Raw genomic sequence first — 25370 nt, 5'->3', positions numbered from 1 at the left:
TTACCCCTTTCCATTCAGCAATGAACAACGGTTCGTCGCGTCCTTCTTTCAGATCGCGCCACACTTGTGTGTAAAACAGAATCCAATCCTTTTCTGTGAAAAGCAGATCGGGGTCGTCTGTTGAGTTTGTTGTAAATCTCTCGTCATTATCCACATTGATCAATTTGACCTCGCGGCTAATCTTGTTGAAGTCGTACATACACACGCGGTTGCCCGACAAATGAAAGTCATATCTGACTCGGTCCTTGTTGTTATGCAGAAATTTGGACAACCACGGTCCTCTGAAAGGTTTCCTTGGTGCAAGAGACAGATCCCCCATTGCATCATCAATGCTTCTCTCAGGAGTTTTAGGTAGAGATGCTTCAGCCATTGTTACAGATTAGTATTCTGTTTACGTAAAATCACAAGTCTCGTATCTCGCATTTATGCACACTGCTGAATCATTTTTAAACACCCCTCCGCAAGAAAGACGCATGCGCAATCTATCGCTCTGGTGTTGAGGGGGCGTGTTAGGGATGCGTCTGACGTCGATGTTTGGAGGTGTGTTAGGGGCGGAGACTCGACAGTGTTTTCACTCACCGTTCTGATTTCATTCTGTATCTGACAACGCAGAGAAAGGACGTGTTTCACAGAGCAGTAAGAAATATTTATTGATAGAAATGTTTTTGCTTTTTAAAAGTCATTTGTCTTTTAACAACACTACTTAATATAATTAATGATAGTGCGTTTGTTTGATAATCTTCTGTTTAATTAATTAATTAATGTCCTTTTTTAAATTTCATTCTATCTTTCGGCATTGAGGCGGGCGTGTTAGGGATGAGTCTGACGTCGATGTTTGGAGGAGTGTTAGGGGCGGAGACTGGAGAGTGTTTTCACGCCCTGTTCTGACTTCATTCTGAATTTGTCAACGAAGAGGAAGGACCTGTTTCACAGAGTGGCGTAAGAAATATTTATTGTTAAAAACTTTAAAAGTAAATGTTAGAAATGTTTTTCACTTTTAAAATCATTTGTATTTTAACAACTATTGCTTGATATACTTAATGTGCTTAATGTTACTTAGTGCACGTGTTTTATACTTTTGTTTCAGAAAATCTAAAAACATTTTAAATTGTCTTTGTGTTTGTACAATTCATTAATGTCTTTTTTAAAAACATTTAAATATGTGAAATAACTTTCTTTAATAAAAACATCCCTTAAAAAACCCATGCCTGTCACCCCGATACACTGTTTTACATTTTAAAGTTTAAGCATCGTTTTCAAACATTTTCACTTCAAAAACACACAAAGTCCAAAACACAGTCATAAATTCCTTAGTGGGGGTAGTAGGGAGGGGTAGTGGGGGAGGACAAAAACAGGTGTCCAAACAGGTGTCCAGTCCGGAGGGAGGGGTGGGAGGGAGGGGTGGGGTGGGGATATTTTTATGGGTGCCATAAATCAATCATTCTGATATATAGTGCAGTATAATTCTCTCTCTGATGTGTTTTTAGTCTAGATTTAAACTGACAGAGTGTGTCTGCATCCCGAACAGTGCTAGGAAGATTGTTCCAGAGTTTGGGTGCCAAATAGGAGAAGGATCTACCGCCTGTGGTTGATTTTGATATTCTAGGTATTATCAGCTGGCCTGAATTCTGAGATCGCAATAAACGTGAAGGACTATAATGCATTAGGAGCTCGCTCAGGTACTGGGGAGCTAAACCATTTAGTGCTTTGTAAGTAATTAGCAAGATTTTAAAATCTATACGATGTTTAACAGGAAGCCAATGCAGTGATGACAGAACTGGGCTAATATGGTCATACTTCCTAGTTCTAGTAAGAACTCTAGCTGCTGCATTTTGTACGAGCTGTAGTTTATTTATCACGCGGGAGGAACAACCACCCAGTAGAGTGTTGCAGTAATCTAGCCTTGAGGTCATGAACGCATAAACTAACTGTTCTGCATTTTTCATTGAGAGCATGTGTCGTAGTTTAGATATATTTTTAAGTTGGAAGAATGCGGTTTTGCAGATGCTAGTAACATGGCCTTCAAATGAAAGATTGGTATCAAAGAGCACACCCAGGTTCCTAACAGACGACGAAGACTTAACAGAGCAGCCATTAAGTGTTAGACAGTATTCTAGGTTACTGCGTGAAGTAGTTTTTGGTCCAAAAATTAGAATCTCTGTTTTTTCTGAATTTAGTAGTAGGAAATTACTGGTCATCCAGTTTTTTATATCGGCTATACATTCTGTTAATTTAGCGAATTCGTAAGTTTCGTCAGGGCGTGAAGAAATATAGAGCTGAGTATCATCAGCGTAACAATGAAAACTAACGCCATGCTTCCTAATGATATCTCCCAAGGGTAGCATGTACAGAGTGAAAAGCAACGGTCCTAGTACTGAGCCTTGCGGTACTCCATATTTAACTTGTGATTGATATGACATCTCATCGTTTACTACTACAAACTGATAATGGTCAGATAAGTATGATTTGAACCATGCCAATGCAATTCCACTAATGCCAACATAGTTTTCGAGTCTATTTAGAAGAATATTGTGATCAATAGTGTCAAATGCAGCACTAAGATCCAGGGTCCCACTTTATATTAAGTGGCCTTAACTACTATGTACTAACATCAAAAAAACAAGTACAATGTACTTATTGGGTTCATATTGAATTGCAAAACACTTTTGCAGCTTTTGGGGTGGGATACAGGTATGGTTAGGGAAAGCTTTAGTGGTATGGGTAGGTTTAAGGGTAGGGGTAAGGTGTAAGGGATGGGTCAACAGTGTAATTATAAATGTAATTACAGAAATTAATTACAGATGTAATTACATGCAGGTGTTTTTAAAATATAAGTACAATGTAATATCATGTATGTACACAATAAGTACATTGTATTAAATGATTAATTTAAATGTAAGTACATAGTAGTTAAGGCCACTTAATATAAAGTGGGTCCAGATCCAGTAACACTAATAGAGAGATACAACCACGATCTGATGATAAGAACAAATCATTAGTAACTCTAATGAGAGCAATCTCAGTAATATGGTACGGTCTAAATCCTGACTGGAAATCCTCACAGATACTATTTCTTTCTAAAAAGGAACATAGTTGTGATGAAACTGCCTTTTCTAGTATTTTTGATAGAAAAGTGAGATTTGAAATCGGCCTGTAATTTACTAATTCTCTAGGATCAAGTTGTGGTTTTTTAATAAGAGGTTTAATAACAGCCAGCTTAAAAGTTTTTGGTACGTATCCTAGTGATAAAGATGAATTAACAATATTAAGAAGAGGATCTATGACCTCCGGAAGCATCTCTTTCAATAGCTTAGTCGATATAGGGTCTAACATACATGTTGTTGATTTTGATGATTTAACAAGTTTAGACAATTCTTCCTCTCCTAAAGCAGAAAATGAATTGAATTTTTCTTCAGGGACACTACAATGCACTGTCTGACACAATACTGTAGTAGACGGTTGCATGGTTCTAATTTTCTCTCTAATATTATCAATCTTGCAAGTAAAGAAGTTCATAAAGTCATTACTGCTATGCTCTTCGGAAACATCAGAAGTTCAAGCTTTATTTCTTGTTAATTTAGCCACTGTATCAAATAAATACCTAGGGTTGTGTTTATTTTCTTCTAAAAGTTTTGAAAAATAGGCAGATCTAGCAGTTTTTAAGGCCTTTCTGTACTCAATTTTCTCTCTCCATGAAATGCGAAATACTTCTAGTTTTGTTTTCTTCCAGCTGCGCTCCATTTTTCTAGCTGCTGTTTTTAGGGCCCGAGTGTTCTCATTGTACCATGGCGTTGGATTAATTTCCATAATCTTTTTTAAAAGCAAAGGAGCAACTGAGTCTAATGTGCTGGAAAAGACAGAGGCAATAGTTTCTGTTGCAACATCAAGGTCTTCTAAGCTGTCTGGTATGCTAAGGTGATGAAACTGATTAGGAAGATTATTTATAAAGCGATCTTTAGTGGTAGAAGTGATGGTTCTACCATATTTATGGCAGGGAGGCAGTTTAGCCTCTTTGACTAAATGTAGTATACACAAGACTAGATAATGATCTGAGATGTCGTCACTCTGCTGCAGAATTTCAACGGCATCAATATCGATTCCATGTGACAATATTAGATCTAAAGTATGATTACGACAATGAATGGGTCCTGACACGTGTTGTCTAACACCAATAGAGTTTAGAATGTCTGTAAATGCCAATCCCAATGAGTCTTTATCATCTACATGGATATTAAAATCACCAACAACAAGGACTTTATCTGCAGCTAGTACCAATTCTGATAGAAAATTGGCAAATTCTTTGATAAAGTCTATATGGTGTCCTGGTGGCCTGTATACAGTAGCCAACTTACATAATGTTACGTAAAGCACCATCACTTCGAAGGAATTATATTTGAAAGACTTCTGGCTGATACTGTAAATATTACTATAAATTACAGCAACACCTCCCCCTTTGCCTTTCTGACGAGGATTGTGTCGATAAGGTTATGATTGAGGACTAGACTCATTTAAAGTAATGTAATCGTCCGGTTTTAGCCAGGTTTCTGTCAAACACAGCACATCTAGATTATTGTCTGTGATAATATTGTTTACAATAAGTGCTTTTGAAGAAAGTGATCTAATATTTAACAATCCAAGCTTTATCATTTGTTTATCATTATTATCTCTATTTTTTATTTGTTGAACATCAGTTAAATTTTTACCATTGAATGGGTTTGGAAGTTTTTTGTTTTTACTAATTCGGGGTACAGACACAGTCTCTATGTGATAATATCTAGGTGTAAGAGTTTCTATGTGTTGGGATTTATCTGACTTCTTTAATGTGAGGCAGCTAGCAGACGGTCAGTTTAGCCAGTCTGTCTGCTTCCTGTCCTGGGCCCCAGTTTGTCATGTTTCAGCTCTAAGACTATGTGCCATATTACTAGAGAGAAGAGCAGCACCATCCCGGGACGGATGAATACCATCTCTTTTCAACAGGTCAGGTCTGCCCCAAAAACTTTTCCAATTGTCTATGAAACCTATATTATTCTGTGGACACCACTTAGACAGCCAGCCATTGAGTGATGATAATCTGCTAACTATCTCATCACTCCGACGAACAGGAAGGGGACCAGAGCAAATTACTTCTCCTGACATTGTATTTGCGAGTTCACACACCTCTTTAATGAACATCATTTGTGCCGACGTGAATAATAATTTTAGAATATTTACGATTAGCATTAGCCAGCACTTTTAAATTTGCTTTGATGTCAGGTGCTCTGGCTCCCGGCAAACATGTGACTATGGTGGCTGGTGTCTCTATTTTCACGTTCTGTGTAATAGAATCGCCAATAACTAGGGCACTTTCAACAGGATTCTCAGTGGGTGCGTCACTGAGTGGGGAGAACCTGTTTGATGTTCTTATTGGAATAGAGTGGTGTTTTCCGCGGCTAGGCCACCTCACCGTTACCCAAGTGCCCTGCTGCGCGGGCTCTACAGCCGGAACGAACAATGTACAGAGTTCACTAAGCTAGTCGCATCCAAAACAGTACCTGAAGCCCCTGCATTCTTATTATCCTCGATTAAAGTTTGGATGCGTGTCTCTAATTCTGAGATTCTCTCTGTCAGCCTGACTATTTCCCTACATTTATGACATGTAAATCCCTCGTCGCTGACAGAGAGAGCTATACTGAACATGTGACAGATGGAACAGGAAACAATTCTGTGAGAGGATGACATGACTCACCGTGTTTGTAGACTGATCCGATCCGAGTTACCACAGCTGTTTGATGAACGCGTTGAAAGAGGAGCGCGCGAGACTGATGACAAGTTAACAAGCTAGCGAGATGCAAACACGTTGTAACTGAAGACTGGAGTAATGATGCTGAAAATTCAGCTTTGATCACAGGATATAAATTACAATTTACTATATATTCACATAGAAAACAGCTGATTTACATTGGAATAATTAGCAATATTACCGTTTTTGCTTTATTTTTGGATCAAATAAGTTAAGCCTTGGTGAGCAGAAGTTTTTTTTTTTTTTTCTAATATAATAATAAAATATAATATAATATCTCTGGCCATTCTAATAATTTTGGCCACCACTATATATGAAAAATAATCAAGAAAGCAACAGACCATATTAAATAGTCCACCTCAAAATGAAAATTCTCATTAACTCACCCTCATGCTGCTATCCCAGATGTATATGACTTTTATTTCTTCAGATAAACAAAGATTTTTAGGCAACTAAATCATCTCTGTGAGTCCATATAATGCAGGTTAATGGGGATTGAACATTGACAAATTTATAAAAAATAAATAAAAGTCATGATCATGAGAGTAATCCATGAGATGAATCAATGTGGATGAATCAATGTCTTCTGAAGCTAAACAATAGGTGTGTCTAATTAAATACTAATTTTTATTTATTTTTTTCAACTAAAAACATCACTTCTGGCCAACTTGTCATGCACACATTCATAAGATGGATGTTGTGAAAGGTAATATACCAATTTCTGTGTGTAGTTTTTGAATCATAATGCAAATGAATAACAATTACATGGTTTATATGGACTCACAGAGATGAGTCATGGAGGTTTACTAAAAATCTGGGATGGCATGAGGGGGAGTAAATGAGGTGTTTGTTTTGGGTTGTTTTTTTTGGGGGGGGGGGGGGGTGGACTATGCCTTTTTTAATAAATACAATGGAATCTAACAAGAGCAGTGCAAATTAGCGTTGGGACGCAAATAAGCAGAGCTGATGCTCTCAGGTCAGGTGTGGGTCAACACAGGCACCTGTTACATATAATCTGACAAACACGTACATGTGTATAATATCATTTGCCAAGCCATGTTGGCGCATAGGCCAACATGGCTTGGCAAACGATATGTTTAGATAATTTCTTTGGAATGCCATAAGACTGTTAATGCGAGTGTAAAATTCTCACTTGTACCACGTGCTCTCTGTTCTCTGCAGTGTCTCCTCTTCGTTTTTTTTTTTTTTTTTTAAACGCCAAAAGGTTTGTGCTGGTGCAAGCTGTTAGTAAATCTGGCCCTAACTGTTTTTTTGTAATTGGAGCTTTGTCTCTTGTTTAGAGCTGAAACAGAGGAAAGTGAAGTTCTGGAAAGCCTTCAAAAAGTGGAGTTGGAGGTCAAGAATGCTGCAGCACGCATAACCGAGAAGGCTGATGAACAATGCAGTGAACTGAACATTGTTGTTAACCAGATTAAGGCCAGTGTTGTACAAGTGTCTGAAAAACTTGATGTTGTAGATGCAGTCAGTCAGAAAGTTACTGATTTATCCGACTCATTTCAGATCATTTCTTCTCTGAGAGAAGCACTGGGCTGCAGAATGTGTATTAACATTCCTTATACAATGATTGTATAAGGAATGTTAATACACAATCTGCAGCCCAGTGCATGCAGCTGTGGCCAAGTGGCTGGGTGTGGGGAGTGTGTTCAGACCTATCTTAGTGACAATGATGCCTGCCTTTTGTGCAAAACTGCACAAACATGTGACCATAACAGTGTTTTTTGTTTTTTTTTGACAATGTGCTGTTTACAAGAGACATTTATTTGAATATTTTAGTTTGAGAGAATGCTTTTACTTAACCGTTGTATTTTTGGGCATAATTTACTGAGGAAATATTTCGCATTACTTTAATTTTAGTTTATTGACTCATTTCTGGATACTTGAATATGCCCCCTCAGTATTTCTATTCATTAAAATTAAACAAGTTCTGATTTGTAATCTCTTTTATTAATTTTTTTATGGTGATAACATCCCATAAAATACCAAGACCATGTCTTAGTATTTTTGTATGATTTTTAATAGACTCTAGTACTCTCCTTGCAGAGATTTTCTATAGGTGGTGCTGAAGCTGCATTCGTTGCAATGCAGCTTTCCATGTTTAATATAGGCTGGGGATTTATTTAATAATAAAGGAATTAAAAGAAATGAGAATAGTTAAGAGGTTCTAGGCCTAATTGTAGTTAAGTAATCAATTTAACCTTTTTGCAAATATTTCATTTTAAAATGTGAACTTATTTGACTGTCATTGACTTATTTGTAAGTCGAAAACATTTCTTGCCACATTCAATTATGAATTAGGCTACATGAATCATGATAGAAAATGGCGGAATTTCATAAGTAATTTGCATCACTAGATAGTTACTGTCGGTCACTGAATTTCTATCGTAAGATGGTTGTTTAATTTTTACGTCTTGCAGCTTTCCCATTGCGTTGTGACCGTAAGACCCGCCTTCTTTTTATGATTGGCCATCTCGATCACTTTGACCTTTACGAGTGCTGTTAGGGCAGCCTAAAAAATTAACTTTTAAAATGTTTTGTTGTTCTATGACAAACGGCTTTACTTATTCATTCTAAATGAAAATAAGACAAAATGAGAAAATAAGATTTCTATACAAACACAAATTCCGCCTATGGTTTAATATAGTCCGATTAGCCTATTTTCTGTAGCTTGTCCGCTGAAAATGTCTGCCTGGAGTTCACTTGATAGTTATGAAACTGTGATCCGTAGATTGGTAGAGGACTTTGGATACACCTTGTGATGATTTTATATATACTAAGAGGGGTGCCAGCCTGGCAAATCATCCAGACAAATTTTAAATTCTCAGCAATTAAATCGCCCCAAAGGAATCTAATAAAATGTGCTCAACAATTTATACAATCCCTATCTTATCCTGTTTCTTTAGTTTAGTTTAGTTTAGTTTAGTTTAGGTTTTTCACAAATTCAAATGACCCTTCACAACCTAAAGCAAGTATAAAAAAAAAAAAAAAAAAAAAAAACATATATTCACATATTCAAGAAGTGCAATACCAAGTTCATAATACCCATACACATTCCATCAGTACAATAAATCCAAACACAGCAAATGAACACCAATATACAAAACATTTACAAAAACATATAGTTACTCAGTCCTTTCAGCATACTTTTACAAATGACCATTTAACATGGAGGAAGATTTTAGCTTGGATCAAAGTCTTTTGAAAGTGCCCGTGGAGTGTGTGTATTGTCTGTAACATATTGATAGATTTTCTTATCAGCCTGACTTTTCTTTCCTTGTTTCTCCCTGTTTTCCCTCACCTGGTCTTCACGGATGCAAGGGTAGAACAGAGACTGGTTGTTATGGTTTCGTCACACATCTGGTTTTAATGTACACAATGTATATGTTTGTGTGTTTCTTGGAAAGCAGCCAAGAAAGGGTCCCTGCTTTTTAGGCCTTACTGGAGCCCAAGGCAGGCAGGGGCACTGGACCAGATGTTGACCATATTTAGACTTGTTTTTCTATATGTACCACATTCCTATATCATGAAAGTATATTCTCATTGGACAATTGTTACACCACCCCCCTGAACATGTTTAAAAGCCCTGTACTGAAGTAAGTCTGGGAGGAGGTTTTGTGAACGGATTGGCTTCATGTTCATGACTCTTTCCCATAGGCCTATGCATTCAATGAGTGAAAAAGACAAACTGAGAATGAGGCACGAATCGGGACCATAAATGTAAGATTAAATAACCTTGCAATTTGGGGGCTCGTCAGGGATTTCTCCAGACAGGTAAGAAATAAAATGCTTAAGTGCATCTTACTGTCTGTTGAGAAATTTATCCTTAAATTTCCGTGCCGCGATTTTTGCCATATTTGGTAAAAGTTGGTTATCCTCGTATTTGAATAAATATGGGAAGGACAAAAAAGAGGATTGATCACCCTTTTTGTCATTAGTGTTATCCTCACGTTTTTGAGCGTGGGAAGAAGGAATAGATGATTATATGTGTGAAGAGATTTTATTTCTTTTCCTGGTTTTCCTATTCCTTAGGATATCTCTCAGTCCTTTTTCACGATTGAATGAATTTTGAATGATTTTAAAGAAAATGGTGTTGTCGTTGCAAGGCATTAACTTGAACTTCTAAATTAAATCTTTAAAATTTGCATTAAAAAATTTGATCTGGACAGGAGACAGAATATTAGAGCTACAAATAAGAATTAAAGTTCTTTGATTCAGTGAAGTTATGAAGCAGATCATGTTCTGTCCCTCCTGTGATAGACTGAGGGGCTGCTGATCTTAAAAGCAGCTGTATGTGAAATTCATGGTGAATTAGGAGTCAAATATCAAAATTCTGTTGATTAGATATTTGACAATGGGTGATAGCGCAAATATGTGCAATTGTTTTTAGATATTTTGGCTGATTAGACTTATGAGATTTTGATTTGAGTCTTGGCTTAGATATAGGTTAAAGACCATACTTTAAATGAAATAATCTCAAGAGTTAAATAGAGAAACAAATAAATAGGACAATATTAAATTAATATAAAAGATACAGTATAATCCTGTTATGTACAGACATCTGTATTTGTACTCGTTATCCCTGGGAGACAGTATGAAAATTGATGTATGGCAGAGATTTTAAGATTTTGTTATTTGAAGAATAACTTCTGCATTGTGTTGAATGAGATCAAGATTGGGAGACTAATTTAATTAGATGTTTTGAGCTCAACATAAAAAGAAAAAATATTTTTGACGGTTGCCAACTTATATTTAGTATTACTAGATTGAGATTGAAGTCTGACTTTATAACAGAATACATTATGCTGATGAATTTGTGAGGATTATTTATTTGTAGTGATCTCAGATATATTTCAGAGTAGCTTATTGCTCTTTTCTGCATTCTGCAAAGAAGAAATTGCTTGCTTTTTCTGCAAAGAAGAACTTGCTTTATTAAAATAAAAATGAGGAACTGCTATTGTCATCCAGATGATAAAATTAAGAGACATTTGAAAGAGGTAATTAAAAAGCAAATCAGAATGCTCATATACAATTGTGGTTGGAATTTACATGCGGCTCTCTCTTGAGTGTTCATTTTTTAGAAAGCAGACCATGGCTTCTGGGATGTTGCCAAATAAAAAACAACTATGCTGTGCTGAGGGAGAGAGAAGACGGCACACGGCTGGATGGACCATCAGCTCCACCCCTGAAAGAGAAAATTGATACTGTATCTCAGAGGGGCTGGACTTGGAGAAATGACAATGCAACAAGATGCCCTGAGAAGAAAGACAGAGACACAACTGCATCTTCCAGACCTCCAGTGCTCTCATCAGATCCTCATCACAGACTGACAAAGTTCACTGGATGAAGAGAACGACATGTGAAAATGAAAGACTCTTTCAGAAGGTCCAGTGCTACAGAACAGCAGTCCTACAGAAATCTCAGAACTACCAGATGAATCTGAGAAAAGTAACGCATTCAACTGACTGAAGATCAAGCAAGACTTCTATCCCTTCCCTTGTGTGCAGGTACTGCATATTTAATGAGCACTACAGAGACCGCCTAAAATTTTGATTTGTCACATTAATTTGTAGCTTGGTTATTTACTGGTCTCATAGCAGTTCTTTATGTTTTGATAAACTAACAACACTCTGCTTTCTTTTGATAGGCACCAGTCCAACCTTAAATGAAGCTAAGTGTTTGGTCTGATTCATAAATCAGTTCAAACTTTGGACTGGACTTATTATAGTGAGGAGATATTTAATAAAATCCTGGGTAAAATGTTAAATTAGATCACTGGTGATGCTGTGAAGTGTAGAGAGAGGGAGAGACTCTGCTCGTAAAACAGAGCTTCCTATAAAGCATGTTACAGAGTTCTTTGAACAAAAAAGATTACAATTGGGGCACAAAGTGTCCTAGAACAAACTGTGGATGGTAAAGCCATAATATTGGTCACCTCATCTTGGTTTATTTATATTTTTAGGGATAAATTGAACTAATAGCCTAATTCCTAATTTATGAAATTACAGATGCTGTCATTGACAGGGATTACGAATACATGATGTTTGGCCATGGATCCAAGAATATGTGGAGATCTCCAAACTTTTATCAGAACAGCTCATGAGCAACACCAAATTAATAATGAAAATGAAATTATATTGGACAAATGAAGGAAAAAATTGCATTCAAGAAATTTGAATTGGTTCTTCTAACGGTGGCATGCCTAGGTTTAAAAGATTATATGATCAATTAGATATTAAGAAATCTCAAACCATTGCGTATGACTTCGTCTGACTGTATGAGTCTAACTGCTTAGACACTGTCGCACAGGGAATGCCACAGTGCCTACATTCAGTAGTTTCCATCGAAATCGAAGTGGTGTTATTCGATTGGATTTGGTGATATTTCACCTGTAACCATATACATTCCCTATTCAGTTCACTGTCTGTGGAGACAGTGACAAAAAAGAGATGATTTTCTGGCCAGAAAATGGGGGTGTGAAAAAGTGTGAAAGTGTGTGAGAGTGATAGTGCACCAAGGCAAACCAAATGCCATAAACAGCTGTAAACAAATTTTTGAAGTGGGCACACAAATTGGATAATGTCCAATGGAATAAATGGAATAATGGCCATGGATGAATTTGGGTTAACAATCTTGGCCTGGGTTGTTGTTGTGGCAGTGCCACACTTGTGCAGCACACATCTAACTCTTCCTTTTCAGAATGTCATGATGAATTCCATTTGCAGAATTCCCTCAAGCTAATTCTGTGACAGGTGTATGAAATACATTGTGATTGTTAACATTTTAAAGTGGTCTGAGTGTTGTCCATGTAGAAAAGCATTGGTTAATCATTTTGAAATGCACTGTATAGCGCAAAAAATGAAGAGGAAATCAGATAGCAAAAACCAATGTATGGTATTGACAGAAACTGGAATGACATGGGTTCAAACCCTGCTCCATGTATTGGTGGTAATGAAAAAATGGACAGCCCTCACCCCACATTAATTTTTTCCACAGGTTACTACTGTCACTGCTGATGAGTAAATATATATTTTGTCTCTAACAGCATTTTAAAATTTCCATTCACAGGTAAAGCAGTTTTGTTAAAAGGGTCATGAACTGCATTGTTTTATTGTTTTATAATGTTTTCTGGGGTACACTTATGATGTTAATGCTTTTACATCCAAAATTGTCATTTTATAAAATGCATTTTTCCTACTCTGATTTTAGTTTGAACACTCTGTTTTAAGAGGCGTGTTTGCTGAGAGACTTTAGTGTAAACGCCCACTGCTGTGATTGGCTGACATCTTTCCATCTGAAATAGCCAAGTATTATTTTCTCTTTTAGTGCGTTTTTACTATTACAGCTCTCAAGGCTTAAATATTTAGATTGTGGCATGAAAGATTGCAGTGATGATTACATTGATTACATTGTAGCTGATCATAGACATGTTGAGTGAATGAAAGCAGTGATCTCGTAATTGAAACTCAATTTCTAGGCAAACGTGATATAACTAAGATTCTTTGAATAAAATGGGAGTTGAGCATCAGTCATTATAAATGCATGCTGTTTGATTGACAGCTTAAGCGTGCTGCTCTAACGATTGCAAAAGGAACTTTCTTTGATCGTTTTCTTATTTATTTACTGTTAAATAACAGATTATTTTCATCCTACTAAGAGAAACTACGCAAGTTGATGTTTAGTCACGTGTTTGATTTACTGACACAGACAAAGAACATCTGACTGAACATGAATCATTAATATCAGATCATGCATTAAAATTAACACAGTGACTTACATGTTGCATAACCAAGCACTGAACAATATTTTGTAATCCTCAATGGCATGTTTATTGCTTAGTAGCTCAGTCTGGTTTAGCAACACGTAGAACTATGTTACTTATGCTAACGATTCTATTGCATGTCATGCGCGAATCGGTAAGCGGGGCTAAACAGGCAGTGATGAAGTAGGCGTTGATCTTCTTCAGCGGAGGCGGTGATTGCTGCCCTTTGACGTCATAGATCCTCACTTTGTAAATCCTTTGCTGTTGTAAGTCGTTTGCTGGGTCTGGTGTCAGTTAAAGCTTTGATTGGAGTTACAGGAATTTTTCAGCTCTGAAACTTACAGGTAGTCTTATGATTACCTCTAATATGTCAAAAGCTCAAGGAAAATATGATTTCTCAGTTCATCACCAATTTAATACAAAAAATGTTTGTCCTAAAATCTAGGTACTGATGTATTTTTACGGTATGGAAAATGACAATGCTATTGTCTTGTTTTGGTCTTGTTATTTTGTGTGTGTGTCCTCCATGTCTCCATATCTATCTATCATATATAGGTATAAGGTACGAGTAGATGCTGTCAGGAGATTGAATGCGGTATCTTCATAGAACCAAATTTGACTGACACCTGCTTGTGACCACAAGAGAAGACTATCTGAGTGGTGGAGCGAGATCCATGAGCACACTAGTGCAGTGCTCAAAAGTGGAACACCCTGAGTTCACACCAGGTGTGCCTCTAACCCTGGCAGAGGCAGAAGAGTTCCTTAGGGGGACCAACGAGGAGATTGAGCAGACTCAACTGGTGGCTTAAAAGCCCGCTGTTTGCTCCAACTGATCAAGAGCATCCAAGAACAGATGAAGGATCGACGAGCACCACAGTGCTTAGCAGCAAAAAGAGAAATTCAACAGAAACTGATTAAATCACCCTGATGCTGAAGCATAGAACGAAGACATTTAGATGCGGAAGAGGACAAAATAGTTGTCTACAGTGAATTTTTATCCACTGTTGTAGAATATAGTAAAAAGCTTATTGAAGGTCAAGGAAAGTGATTAAGTGTTGTGAGGAAAAGTCATGCTATGATTAAGTGATCATTTTATGATCAAATGGGGGAACTGATAGATTTTCTTATCAGCCTGACTTTTCTTTCCTTGTTTCTCCCTGTTTTCCCTCACCTGGTCTTCACGGATGCAAGGGTAGAACGGAGACTGGTTGTTATGGTTTCGTCACACATCTGGTTTTAATGTACACAATGTATATGTTTGTGTGTTTCTTGGAAAGCAGCCAAGAAAGGGTCCCTGCTTTTTAGGCCTTACTGGAGCCCAAGGCAGGCAGGGGCACTGGACCAGATGTTGACCATATTTAGACTTGTTTTTCTATATGTACCACATTCCTATATCATGAAAGTATATTCTCATTGGACAATTGTTACACCACCCCCCTGAACATGTTTAAAAGCCCTGTACTGAAGTAAGTCTGGGAGGAGGTTTTGTGAACGGATTGGCTTCATGTTCATGACTCTTTCCCATAGGCCTATGCATTCAATGAGTGAAAAAGACAAACTGAGAATGAGGCACGAATCGGGACCATAAATGTAAGATTAAATAACCTTGCACATATCCAGTTCAAAAGAAATAAAACCCACCCCTAAATACAAATAAAATATAATAAGCACAAAACAAAATAACCAGCGAATTTACAACATCCCATAAAAAATAAACAATAGCAAAAGAAAATTAAACTTACACTTTACCTAGCACGACTGGTTTACCGTCAGTCTCCGTTTACATCAGGATAAGTGCACAATAGCTCTCCATACACGGCTTCAGCAAGCGTTTCCAACATTCCATACACAAGCGGGAGATTCAGTTAGTCCATTCACAGCGGGAGATTCAAAGCGACAACAAGAGCAAAAAACACCAACGTGTCTCCATAACACCGGACATTTTCTTTTTCCCCGGGGGAGCATGACGTCACATGTACTCGCTCCTTATTTAAAGGGGAACAACCGCTCATTAGCGGAGTTCATCAAATGAAATTCGTTACAACCTGCACAGAGGTGCAACATCACTTGAGGACACAATATGGAATCGAAAGAGGTGCAAGTGTATTATCTATTTATTAGTTTTGCGCATCAAGAAACATTCAAACAAACTTCACATGGATCAAAATGAGAAGCTTATTGATTTTGGTGTGACCGAAGTCGTTGCAAGTGATGGGTTTAGTGAGAAAATATTGGGATACTCTGTCATGCCAATTAAGAATAATTTGACAATATATGATGAGGTGTATAGAGAAATTAGCTTGAACCATGGACTGTTTGACCAGTTAAGAGTAGACCACGGTCGTGAATTTTATTTGTGTCTTAATCAGTACGACAATCTCGAAGCGCTTTGAACCAATACACACCGTCTTCCTTTCATTCAAAGCCAGTCCAGGCAAAACCATGCCGCCGAAAGAAAGTGGGTAGAAATAAACGCTCGCATAAACTATCCCATCAAACAAGCTTTGTGTTATCTTACGAACAATAGTTTCTTGGACATGGATGATCCCTTTGTCAAGCACTGTGTCTCTTGCATTGCTTCTAAATGCTGCATGGTGGGATTACAGAACTTCGTCCCTGCGTGGAACGCACACACGATTCCACACAAGGGCATTCCTGATGCTCTGTTCGCAGCCGACCTGAGTACCGCACGAATCCCGTCTCACCTTATACCACCCGCCGAGGTTGTGGCTGCATGACTATATTAGCAATGGAGGGAGTTTAACATATCCATCACCCTATGGACAAGACACCCTTGATGGCTACCTTGACCGCCAGCTGCAGAGGGAAAATTTGTGGTCATCAACATACCAGTGTGACCATATTTTTTATGCCACTCTCGTGGGTAATGGTGTCTTTTGGGATGCTGTGGACATGTACATGAACATTACACACCGCTTGGAGCCATAAGTAGGCTATAACAATATGATTATCGGCCATGTGTGATATTTCAGTTAAAAAATGTATTCCAAAAATGTAGGCTATATCATCATGTTTAGTCTTGTTATTCAATGTGGTATATACGGTTTCTATTTTGTAGGGACTCGTTCGACAGACGTTACCAAATGGCTTTATCAGCCAGAGGCATGATTGAACAAAGCATCATTTGGTCCAAAAGATCCATTTCCTGACAGGAAAAACCTAGCCTTAACAGAAGTGATGACACGACTTCTTTTAACAAAGGACTCTGTCTAAAGGACTTCTTAGCTCATCAGCAATAAACTAATCAGAACCTATCACGAGGGTCTGATCACATTAAAGGTCCCGTTCTTTGTGGTTTTTTGAAGCTTTGATTGTGTTTCTAGTGTGCAATATAACATGTGTTCATGTTTCACGTGTAAAAAAACACAGTATTTTTCACATAATTTACTTATCTGTATACCGCTGTTTCCACTGTCATAAAAACAGGCTGATGACTTCCTTGTTCTATGAAGTCCCTCCTTCAGAAATACGTAACGAGTTCTGATTGTGCCAGCGGTTCCTGTGTTGTGATTTGACAACAGCTTAGCGCTCCTTGCCCGGAAAGGTCACGCCTCTTACCATAACGGGGAGATGCATGCGCTCAGTGTTATCGTAAACATGTCTTTAATTTTACCTTATCAATTTGAGCCGGAATCAGACCCGGAGAACATAGATGAAAAGGATCGAGTAGAACCTGTGCAAACACGTCTTTTACAGGATGTGTCACAATGGTAAGCTGTTTATTTACAGTAGGTAACGTTACATAGGCCTAAACATAGAACAATGATTCGCGTGGCTGCAGCTAAACCAGCATGTGGTTAAACAGTAAACAACAGATATAATCAACAAATAATTTAAACTGATCATAACAAAGACCAACAATCGATGGTGTCCGGTTGAATTACTACACTTTTTAAAAGTTTTGGTCGGATAAGTTTCAATTGCCATCTAGTTAACAAAGCTAAACAGCGTTGCCCTTTGTGTGATAAGTTACAGAAACTGTTAAACGCACCAACGTAAATAATAAAATGCACTTACCGGTTGTGGTCCACAAACAACGCCTTCTCCAAACAAAGAGGGAACTGCTCCATCTTTCAAAAATAATCTTTGTGCGAATCCGGCATTAAACTGACGGAGATTGAGGAAGCTGTCCTCAGTAAAATGTGCTGCACATAGTTTAACATGTGGATTATAATTTTCGGGAACCGAGTTAAACATAAATTGTAACCACTGATTTCTAAGTACAGCGTCCCTGGGAAGGCCAAACAAAGGTGATTGGACTGCGGGATGAAAATAACAGCGTTTCGACAACATGGCGACAAACACACTTTACAAACGCAACTCTTGCTCTTCTCCGTGGGAGCGCAACAAGACCACGCCCCCTTTTTTTGTGTATTCCTGTGGGCGGAGGTTAGTCAAAACACAGTTTTAGTGACGTCATTAAAGAAGGAAGTAGAGGGATGTAGTCCAAACAGGCCATTTGTTGTAGGCTATTTCTGTTAAATAAAATATCTCGCTTGGCATTGAACTTTGAGCTTTAAAATTTTACAGATTTTATTTATACTCTAACAACAACATTACACACTAACTAAAGTTGGAAACATGGGATCACGAAGAATGGGACTTTTAAATCTATTGACTCTCTCACAAAACCCTCTTGTATTATCGGACGGAACAGGAAAACACCCATCAATGGATTTAAAGACGAATATGTCCTATCTATACCTCCTTTGTGTGGAGCAATCCATTTTGACCCTGTTGCGGCAAAAATTAATTAGCTGACATCACTAATAAGAGACAAACCTTAGGAAAATTCACTTTATAAAGATTTTAATTTCTTGCAAGAAAGAGTCCACAGTTGACACAACCATACAATGTCTGCCCCAAGTGTGAACTAAGGACACAAAGGAACCCACAAACATTTATACTCCAAATGTCTGAGCAACTCTCCTCAGTACTTTTCCATACAGGATGTAGGTAACAAACACACACACAAATGGCCCACAAATGGCCTTCCCTTTTGTCTCAGACTATTTTAAATTAAAAAGCAAGAAACACAATGGTCCCCCTTCTGTCTTAGAACTTATTTAAATGATCCGACACCCTTGGTTCGGGAAAGCTCTCAGTTTGGATGTCCCATCGTTACCCCCAGACGCTTTGTCTGTTGAGCTCAGAGAGGTGTTTTGCATAGCTGAAACAGATATTGACTTCTGTGTGAACTCAAAAATAAAATCTTTTTCTGTGATTAAATTTTCCCCAACAATTCCCCCTTTTATCATTCTTTGATAACTCACAAGGAAAATTTAAAATGTGTAGATATAAAAAAAAAATAATAATAAGAATAAGAAAAAAATAAATAAAAAATAACAATTATAAAGGTATTTAAAAGGTAATAAAAAGTAATAATAAAACAAGCTAATTTAAGTCACTCATCACATTTACACTCTTCATTTCTGATTTTTTGTATAAATGATCATTCTCTTAAATTTGTAAATAAAGAAACATTTAGATATCTGGGTTCCCTAATAATAAAAAACAAACAAAACAATACAAAAACAAAAAAAATAAAAAAATAATAATAAAAAAAAAAAACAAATAAAAATCCCCTAATTTGTTTTAGGTGTCTCTTCGCTAAACATCTCATCAAATTCGCTCATCCACTCATTGTAATCGTCATAAACAGTTAGTTTACCCATTTGCTGAGACATATTGGTCTTCACCATTCTCTGTACTATGCTGGAAGTGCACTGAAAAATACATGGTAAACATAGCAATACTAGTACCACTATTGCAAAAATTGGCAATACAGTGTAACATAGCCAGTGTCCCCAAACTCTCAGATTTGTTATCCACCCAAACCATGAATCATCAGCTTTCTCAGGTTCCCTTACAGCTGCTCTCATATGGTTTATGATGTTTGTGATGTTGTCACTGTAATCTGGAATGTGAAAACAACATGACATTCCCAACATTTTGCAAGCTCCTCCTTTTTCTGCCGTGAGCATGTCTAAAATCAGTCTGTTCTGAATAACTGCATCTCTGATCTGTCTCATTTCCTCATTCACCATTGTCATGGCATGTTCGGTGCTATTGGCTAAAGCTAACACACTCCATGCTAATCCATTAATTTTGTTTATCGTTACTGCTGTTCCCACCCCCAGAAAAATAGACCAGCCCACATTTGCCCCAGGTGTTGTCCACGGATCTGACAAGACATAACCATTGTAATGGTTTGGCAATGTCCCTATTTCAGAAACAATATCTCTTTTCTGTCTGGTCTTTTCTCCTTTTTCATTATCCGGAAAATACACAGATGTTCCCACATTCATTAAGGCTGGGTAACAGCAACCTGTCCAGTCTTTCTGTGGCATGAAATGATATGCTCTGTCACCGCAAACCCAAACTGCCGCAGGTGAAGTGTCACCTGGTTTGCTAAACGGGCAGGTAAAGTCTGTTGTGATACCGTCTATTACGGCTGTGCAGTTCCCTGTCGTTGAATTCTTGATGTCAATTCTGACTCTGCAGTCAGACCATCCTGTGTTCACGTTCAGCTTCAGTCTCTGTGAGCACACGCACACATCTCCTTGAACATGCATCACTCTCAATGGTGGAATCAACATGTCTGTGTGATTATACCGTTGTGTTCTCTTGCAGGCAGATGTTGGATGTTTTGTTGGAATCTTCCCTTGCTCGATGTCTGCTGCAGCTCTAAGCACCTCCGTCATCTGCTTTGGGATCAGACAGTCAGTCTCATTTATTGTTGCAACAGTCAATGGTACTGTCTTCCAGGCGTGAGACATTTGCAGACAAAGCCAGCAGCTGGTGTTTATCTTCAGTTCCTGTTTCTGCAGCAGTGCCAGAGTGCAGGCTTTGTTCCCTTGGCATTTTGTCATTGCCTTGTCCACTTCCGGTTTTGTTCCCCCTTTTCCTACTCCTTCATTTCCCATCCACACTGTTTCATCCCAGCTGGGAATGTCAGGTTCAAATGCTGGTATAACAGGTGGTTTCACTTGTTGTGGTGCTGGTTTACTCATCACCAAGCTGAATAAAGTCAGTATGCACGTGGTTACCTTTATGCCACACATTCCGGGCACTTGAAACCGGTGCCATGGTCTCACTTGCTCCATTCTTTACAGTTGGCTAAATGGATCGCACAGTTGTACGTCCAGAACGTGTGAGGAAGATTAGTCTTTGATGTGCTTTTTCTTTAAAAAAAACTGGTTGGCTCAGCACCACTTTGTGCCAGGGTCTCTACTCTTGAGATGATAACGGCAAATGATGTTTATATTTGATCTCTACCCGCACAGACGTGTGCCTCCTGCTCCTCTCCTCTCGGCTCCTCCTCCCCGATCACTGGTGGGACCTTTCTGCAATGGCTCGCATGCACCCACGTCGCTCTCTCAGCTACCTTGACGGCGGTGTGTGTCGTCAGAAGCACGACAAATGGTCCTAACCACCTTTTCGCCTTCCAGCTCTTCCTCCTCAGGTCCCTTATCACCACGTAATCTCCTGGCTTGATGTTGTGCAAGGGAGTCTCAGCCGGTTTCCCCTGAGCAGCTTTCACCTGCACGCAGACATCAGACAACAGAGAAGACATTTCTTTGCAGTAATTCAGCATATTGTGCTCACACAAATCTGTGGATGGCAGCTGTTGTTTACCCCCTTCCATTCCCATGAATGGCGGTCGTCCAAAAACAATTTCAAACGGGCTCAAATTTACTCTGGTTCTTTTTCTCATTCTCATGTACATTAACACAATAGGCAAGGCTTTTATCCATGTGAGACCAGTGTCTTCACAACATTTTGCCAATTTGTTTTTGATTGTTGCGTTTTCACGTTCCACTGCCCCCCCTGAAGAAGCATGGTAACTGCAATGTGTTCTCATATCTATTCCCAAAAACTGACCCACTTGTTTTATTGCCTCGTTCACAAAGTGTGTTCCGTTGTCTGAACTTATCTTTCTTGGAATTCCCCATCTGGGAATTATTTCAGTCAGCAGGGCTTTGGCCACTGCTGCTGCATCCTGTTTGGAGGTGGGGAAAACTTCAACCCACTTTGACCACATGTCAACCATCACCAGGCAGTATTTCTTTCCCTCACACGGACTCAATTCAATGAAATCCATCATGAGATACTCAAATGGGCCTTCTGATGCTGGTTGAGATGCTAGGGGCATTTTCACTCCTCTCGCCACATTGTGTGTGTTGCAGATGACGCATCTGTTGCAAAAATTTTCAGCGACCACTGTAAAGCCCTTCGTGAACCACATGTCTTTCATTTGTCTTACCATAGCCCCTTTGCCTCCATGGTCACGCCCATGGAGGCATTTAGCATAATGAGAGAAAAAATGTCGGGGTAAACAAGGCTTGCCATCCACACTCATCCACACATCATTCTCAAGTTTGCAACCACAACGTCTCCACAGGTTCTTCTCCGCTACTGTAGCAAACGCCTGCATACTCTGTAAAGAAGTCAAAGCATTTGTGTTAGTTTCAGATAATAAAATGCATTCTGGTTCCTTTGACTGCCGTGCTGCCGCGGCCTTCGCAGCCATATCTGCTCTTGCGTTTCCTGTTGAAATGAAATCTTTGTTGTTAGTATGCGCTGCGCATTTACAGATAGCAAGTTGTTTTGGCAAGAGAATTGCGTCTAAAAGAGTAGACACAAGAGAAGCATTTAGAATTGGCCGGCCATCAGATTTCAAAAAATTTCTATGTTTCCATAAAGCCCCAAAATCATGCGCAACCCCGAACGCGTATCGTGAATCTGTGTAAATCGTTACACTTTTACCCTCCATGAGCTTGCATGCTTCTGCCAGGGCTACGAGCTCTGCCGCTTGAGCTGAAAAATTTGATGGCAATGTGCCAGATGTCAATGTTTCGAATTCAGTGGTCACCGCGTAACCAACTTTGTTCAGGCCTGTCTGTGGATCTCTGAACGCAGAGCCATCCACAAACAGGATATGCTCACTGTTTTCGAGCAGTGTGTCCGAAAGGTCAGGGCGTGGGGTACATATCTGTTCGAGTGCAGTCAAACAGCAGTGATGTTCCTCCCCATCCTCCTCTGTTGGAAGGAGAGTGGCAGGATTCAGCACTGTGCAACGCTTCACTGTGATGTTTGGCATATCCAGCAAAATTGTGTGATATCTCAGCCATCGTGCTGTTGACAAATGTGAAGTCTTCTGTTCCTGCAAAATCATGGAAACAGCATGCGGAACCATTAATGTCACGTCAGAATACCCCACAAATTCTCTAGAGGCCATCACAGCCTGTTCAGCAGCTGCCACGGCCCTCAGACAGTGCGGCAGGCCTGCTGCTACTGGATCTAATTTGCCAGAGAAATAACCCACTGGTCGCATTCTGTCTCCATGTAGCTGCAAAAGAACAGAAGACATAAACCCATTTTTTTCATCAACCATTTGGACAAATGGTTTAGTTGGTACAGGTAGGCCTAATGTGGGGGCTGTGGCGAGCTGCGCTTTCATGTCGGCAAAAGCCTTCTCAGCCTCCCCCGTCCAATTAATCTTATCACATGACTTCAATTCCTTCCCTGTTGTCAGTGCTCTCAGGGGTTGCTCAAGAATCGCATAATTGGGAATGAATGTTCTGCAATAAGAGCACATCCCCAAAAATGACAACATTTGTTTCTTTGTGGTTGGTTTTGGTACCTCAGTTATTGCCTGCACTCGTTTTCCAGACAGTGATTTACTGTTTGCAGATATTATATGACCCAAAAATGTGACTTGTTTTTTTACAAATTGTAGCTTAGGTTTACTGACCTTGTGACCTTCCTGTGCCAAATGTTGCAGCAAGGTCACAGTGTCTTTCACACATGTTGTTTCATCTTTTGCACAAATCAAAATATCGTCAACATATTGAAGCAAAGCTGATCCAGGTGTCAGAGTCAAATTTTCAAGACTTCGTCTGAGTGCTTCATTGTAAATTGTTGGTGATTCGCAATATCCCTGACACAATCTTGTGAAAGTATACCCTTTCCCTTTAAAATTAAATGCAAACCAATATGCACTGTCTTTGTCCACTGGTACGCTAAAGAAGGCATTCGCCAAATCTACCACTGAAAAGAATGTGGCGCTCTGTGGAATTTGTGACAAGATTGTGTAGGGATTTGGAACTGTAGCAGCTCTCGCTCTGACAGCTGAATTCACAGCTTGCAGGTCCTGCACAAAACGCCATTCAGTGGGCTGACCCTTATCTCTAATCTTTTTCACAGGAAAGATGGGAGTACGCACCGGTGAGGTGTCACATGGAACAATTACGCCTTCTTTTAACAATGATTCAAAAACTGGTTCTATGCCCAAAATTGCCTCAGTTTTTAATGGATATTGTGGTTGGCAAGGTCTATAATCAGATTTGGGAGTAATTATCACCGGTTCGCATCCTTTAATCAGTCCCACATCATACTTGTGCTTTGCCCACAACTCGTCAGGCACTTCTGCCAGCGCAGGGTGTATGTCCAAAGCACAAATATTTGTCATACAGTCATTTTCATATGTGTGTTTGTCAACAGCGGTTAAAATTCGCTTCACCTCAATTTCATGCTTGCAATCAGATTTAAAAGCCCTCAATTTCTTACTGTACTCTAAAGTCTCATCGACCTTCTCCCAGTCATTTGTTTCAACACAGTGCTTCACAAACATTCCCATGTCACCCCAGGCCTGTGTGTTTTTCTTTGAAATTGATATGTGTGGCACACACTCTCCTGCTATCAAATAGAGAGGAAGCTGTTTTTCTGATAAGCCTACTGAAATCGCACACATTTTCTCAGTCCAAAACATTTGATCAAGTTTCAAAGTGTCTTCTTTTTGTTCAAACCATTGTTTTTCATAAAATTGATCTCGTTCTGTTACGACATGTGACGTGCAATGCAAATTGTCAGGCATCATAAAATCTGTACCAAATGACAGTGTTCTATTTTTCCCCAATTCACAGATTGTTTTTGCCCACTCAGTTTCGGTTATGTGCCATTTGTAAACCCATTTTGGTTCTGTTTTCAAATACATTTGCTCACCCTCTTTCACTACAATGCCCGAGGGATCTGCAACCATTACCAAATTTAATTTGCACATTAAATCTCGGCCCAGAAGGGGTACTGGGCATGTTTTTGAAGTTAAAAATGCATGCTTCAGCACGTGGCCCCCTTCTGTCTCACACTTTAATGGCACAGTGAACCGTTCTGTTATATAATGTCCTGATACAGACAAAGAACCATGCGTTTTGTTTGTTAGCGCTGGTTCACATGGCAAGTCACATGGTCGCAAAACAGATCGGGTCGCCCCTGAGTCTACCAAAAATGAAATCATTGTCCCTTCAACTAGCAGGGGATATTCAGGCATGTTTAAAAATCCCTTACTGCTATACATAATCAAACATTTGTCAAAATCTTCTTTGTTTGTTTCAGAAACACACAAAGAGGTGCAAGCTTTTTTTTCATTGCGGAGAGCATTATCAGTGCATGTGTTCAGGTGTGTGTGCGTGTGTGTGTGTGATATTAGTAAACGTGTACTTCCCTTTGCGGCGGTTTTTGCATCCTTGGCCGTGGTCCACCCGATCTCCTCCTGCTCTCCGCATCCTTTTTCTCAGTCAGCCTTTAGCAGTTCAGGGCAGTTTGTTGCCCAGTGTCCGTCCATTTTGCACTTCCTGCATTTTGTGCACTCACGAATAATGTGATCGCCAGCTCCGCACAGATAACAGCCATTTTTGTCTGAATTGTGTCCTCCTTTGTTCCCGCTGAATCGTCCTCTTCTCCTTCCTCTTTCGTTCGAACTGAATCTTTGCGGTCTTTGCACAGCTGCCA

The 25370-nt window shown here is 39.1% G+C and overlaps 1 protein-coding gene and 1 long non-coding RNA gene across 2 annotated transcripts; one reads left to right on the top strand and one right to left on the bottom strand.

Moving 5' to 3' along the window:
- Positions 1 to 9535: 9535 nt before the first annotated feature.
- On the top strand, positions 9536 to 15108 carry LOC125243932. Its single transcript, XR_007179185.1, has 2 exons — positions 9536 to 11301; positions 14112 to 15108. It is a non-coding gene; the product is annotated as an uncharacterized LOC125243932 (long non-coding RNA).
- Positions 15109 to 19247: 4139 nt separating this feature from the next.
- On the bottom strand, positions 19248 to 24936 carry LOC125243639 (protein NYNRIN-like). The gene has a single exon (XM_048153420.1). It carries the CDS (start codon positions 24934 to 24936, stop codon positions 20839 to 20841), a length of 4098 nt encoding a protein of 1365 aa, XP_048009377.1. The 3' UTR covers positions 19248 to 20838.
- Between the last annotated feature and the right edge of the window lie 434 nt (positions 24937 to 25370).

The sequence above is a fragment of the Megalobrama amblycephala genome, linkage group LG13 (genome assembly GCF_018812025.1).
Source record: "Megalobrama amblycephala isolate DHTTF-2021 linkage group LG13, ASM1881202v1, whole genome shotgun sequence".
Taxonomy (NCBI): domain Eukaryota; kingdom Metazoa; phylum Chordata; class Actinopteri; order Cypriniformes; family Xenocyprididae; genus Megalobrama; species Megalobrama amblycephala.
Note: the sequence above shows the minus strand (reverse complement) of the source record. Positions and strands in the feature narration are given on the sequence as shown.

Coding starts and splice junctions, on each gene's coding strand:
- LOC125243639 (XM_048153420.1), bottom strand. CDS start 24,936: ATGTATAGCAGTAAGGGATTTTTAAACATGCCTGAATATCCCCTGCTA.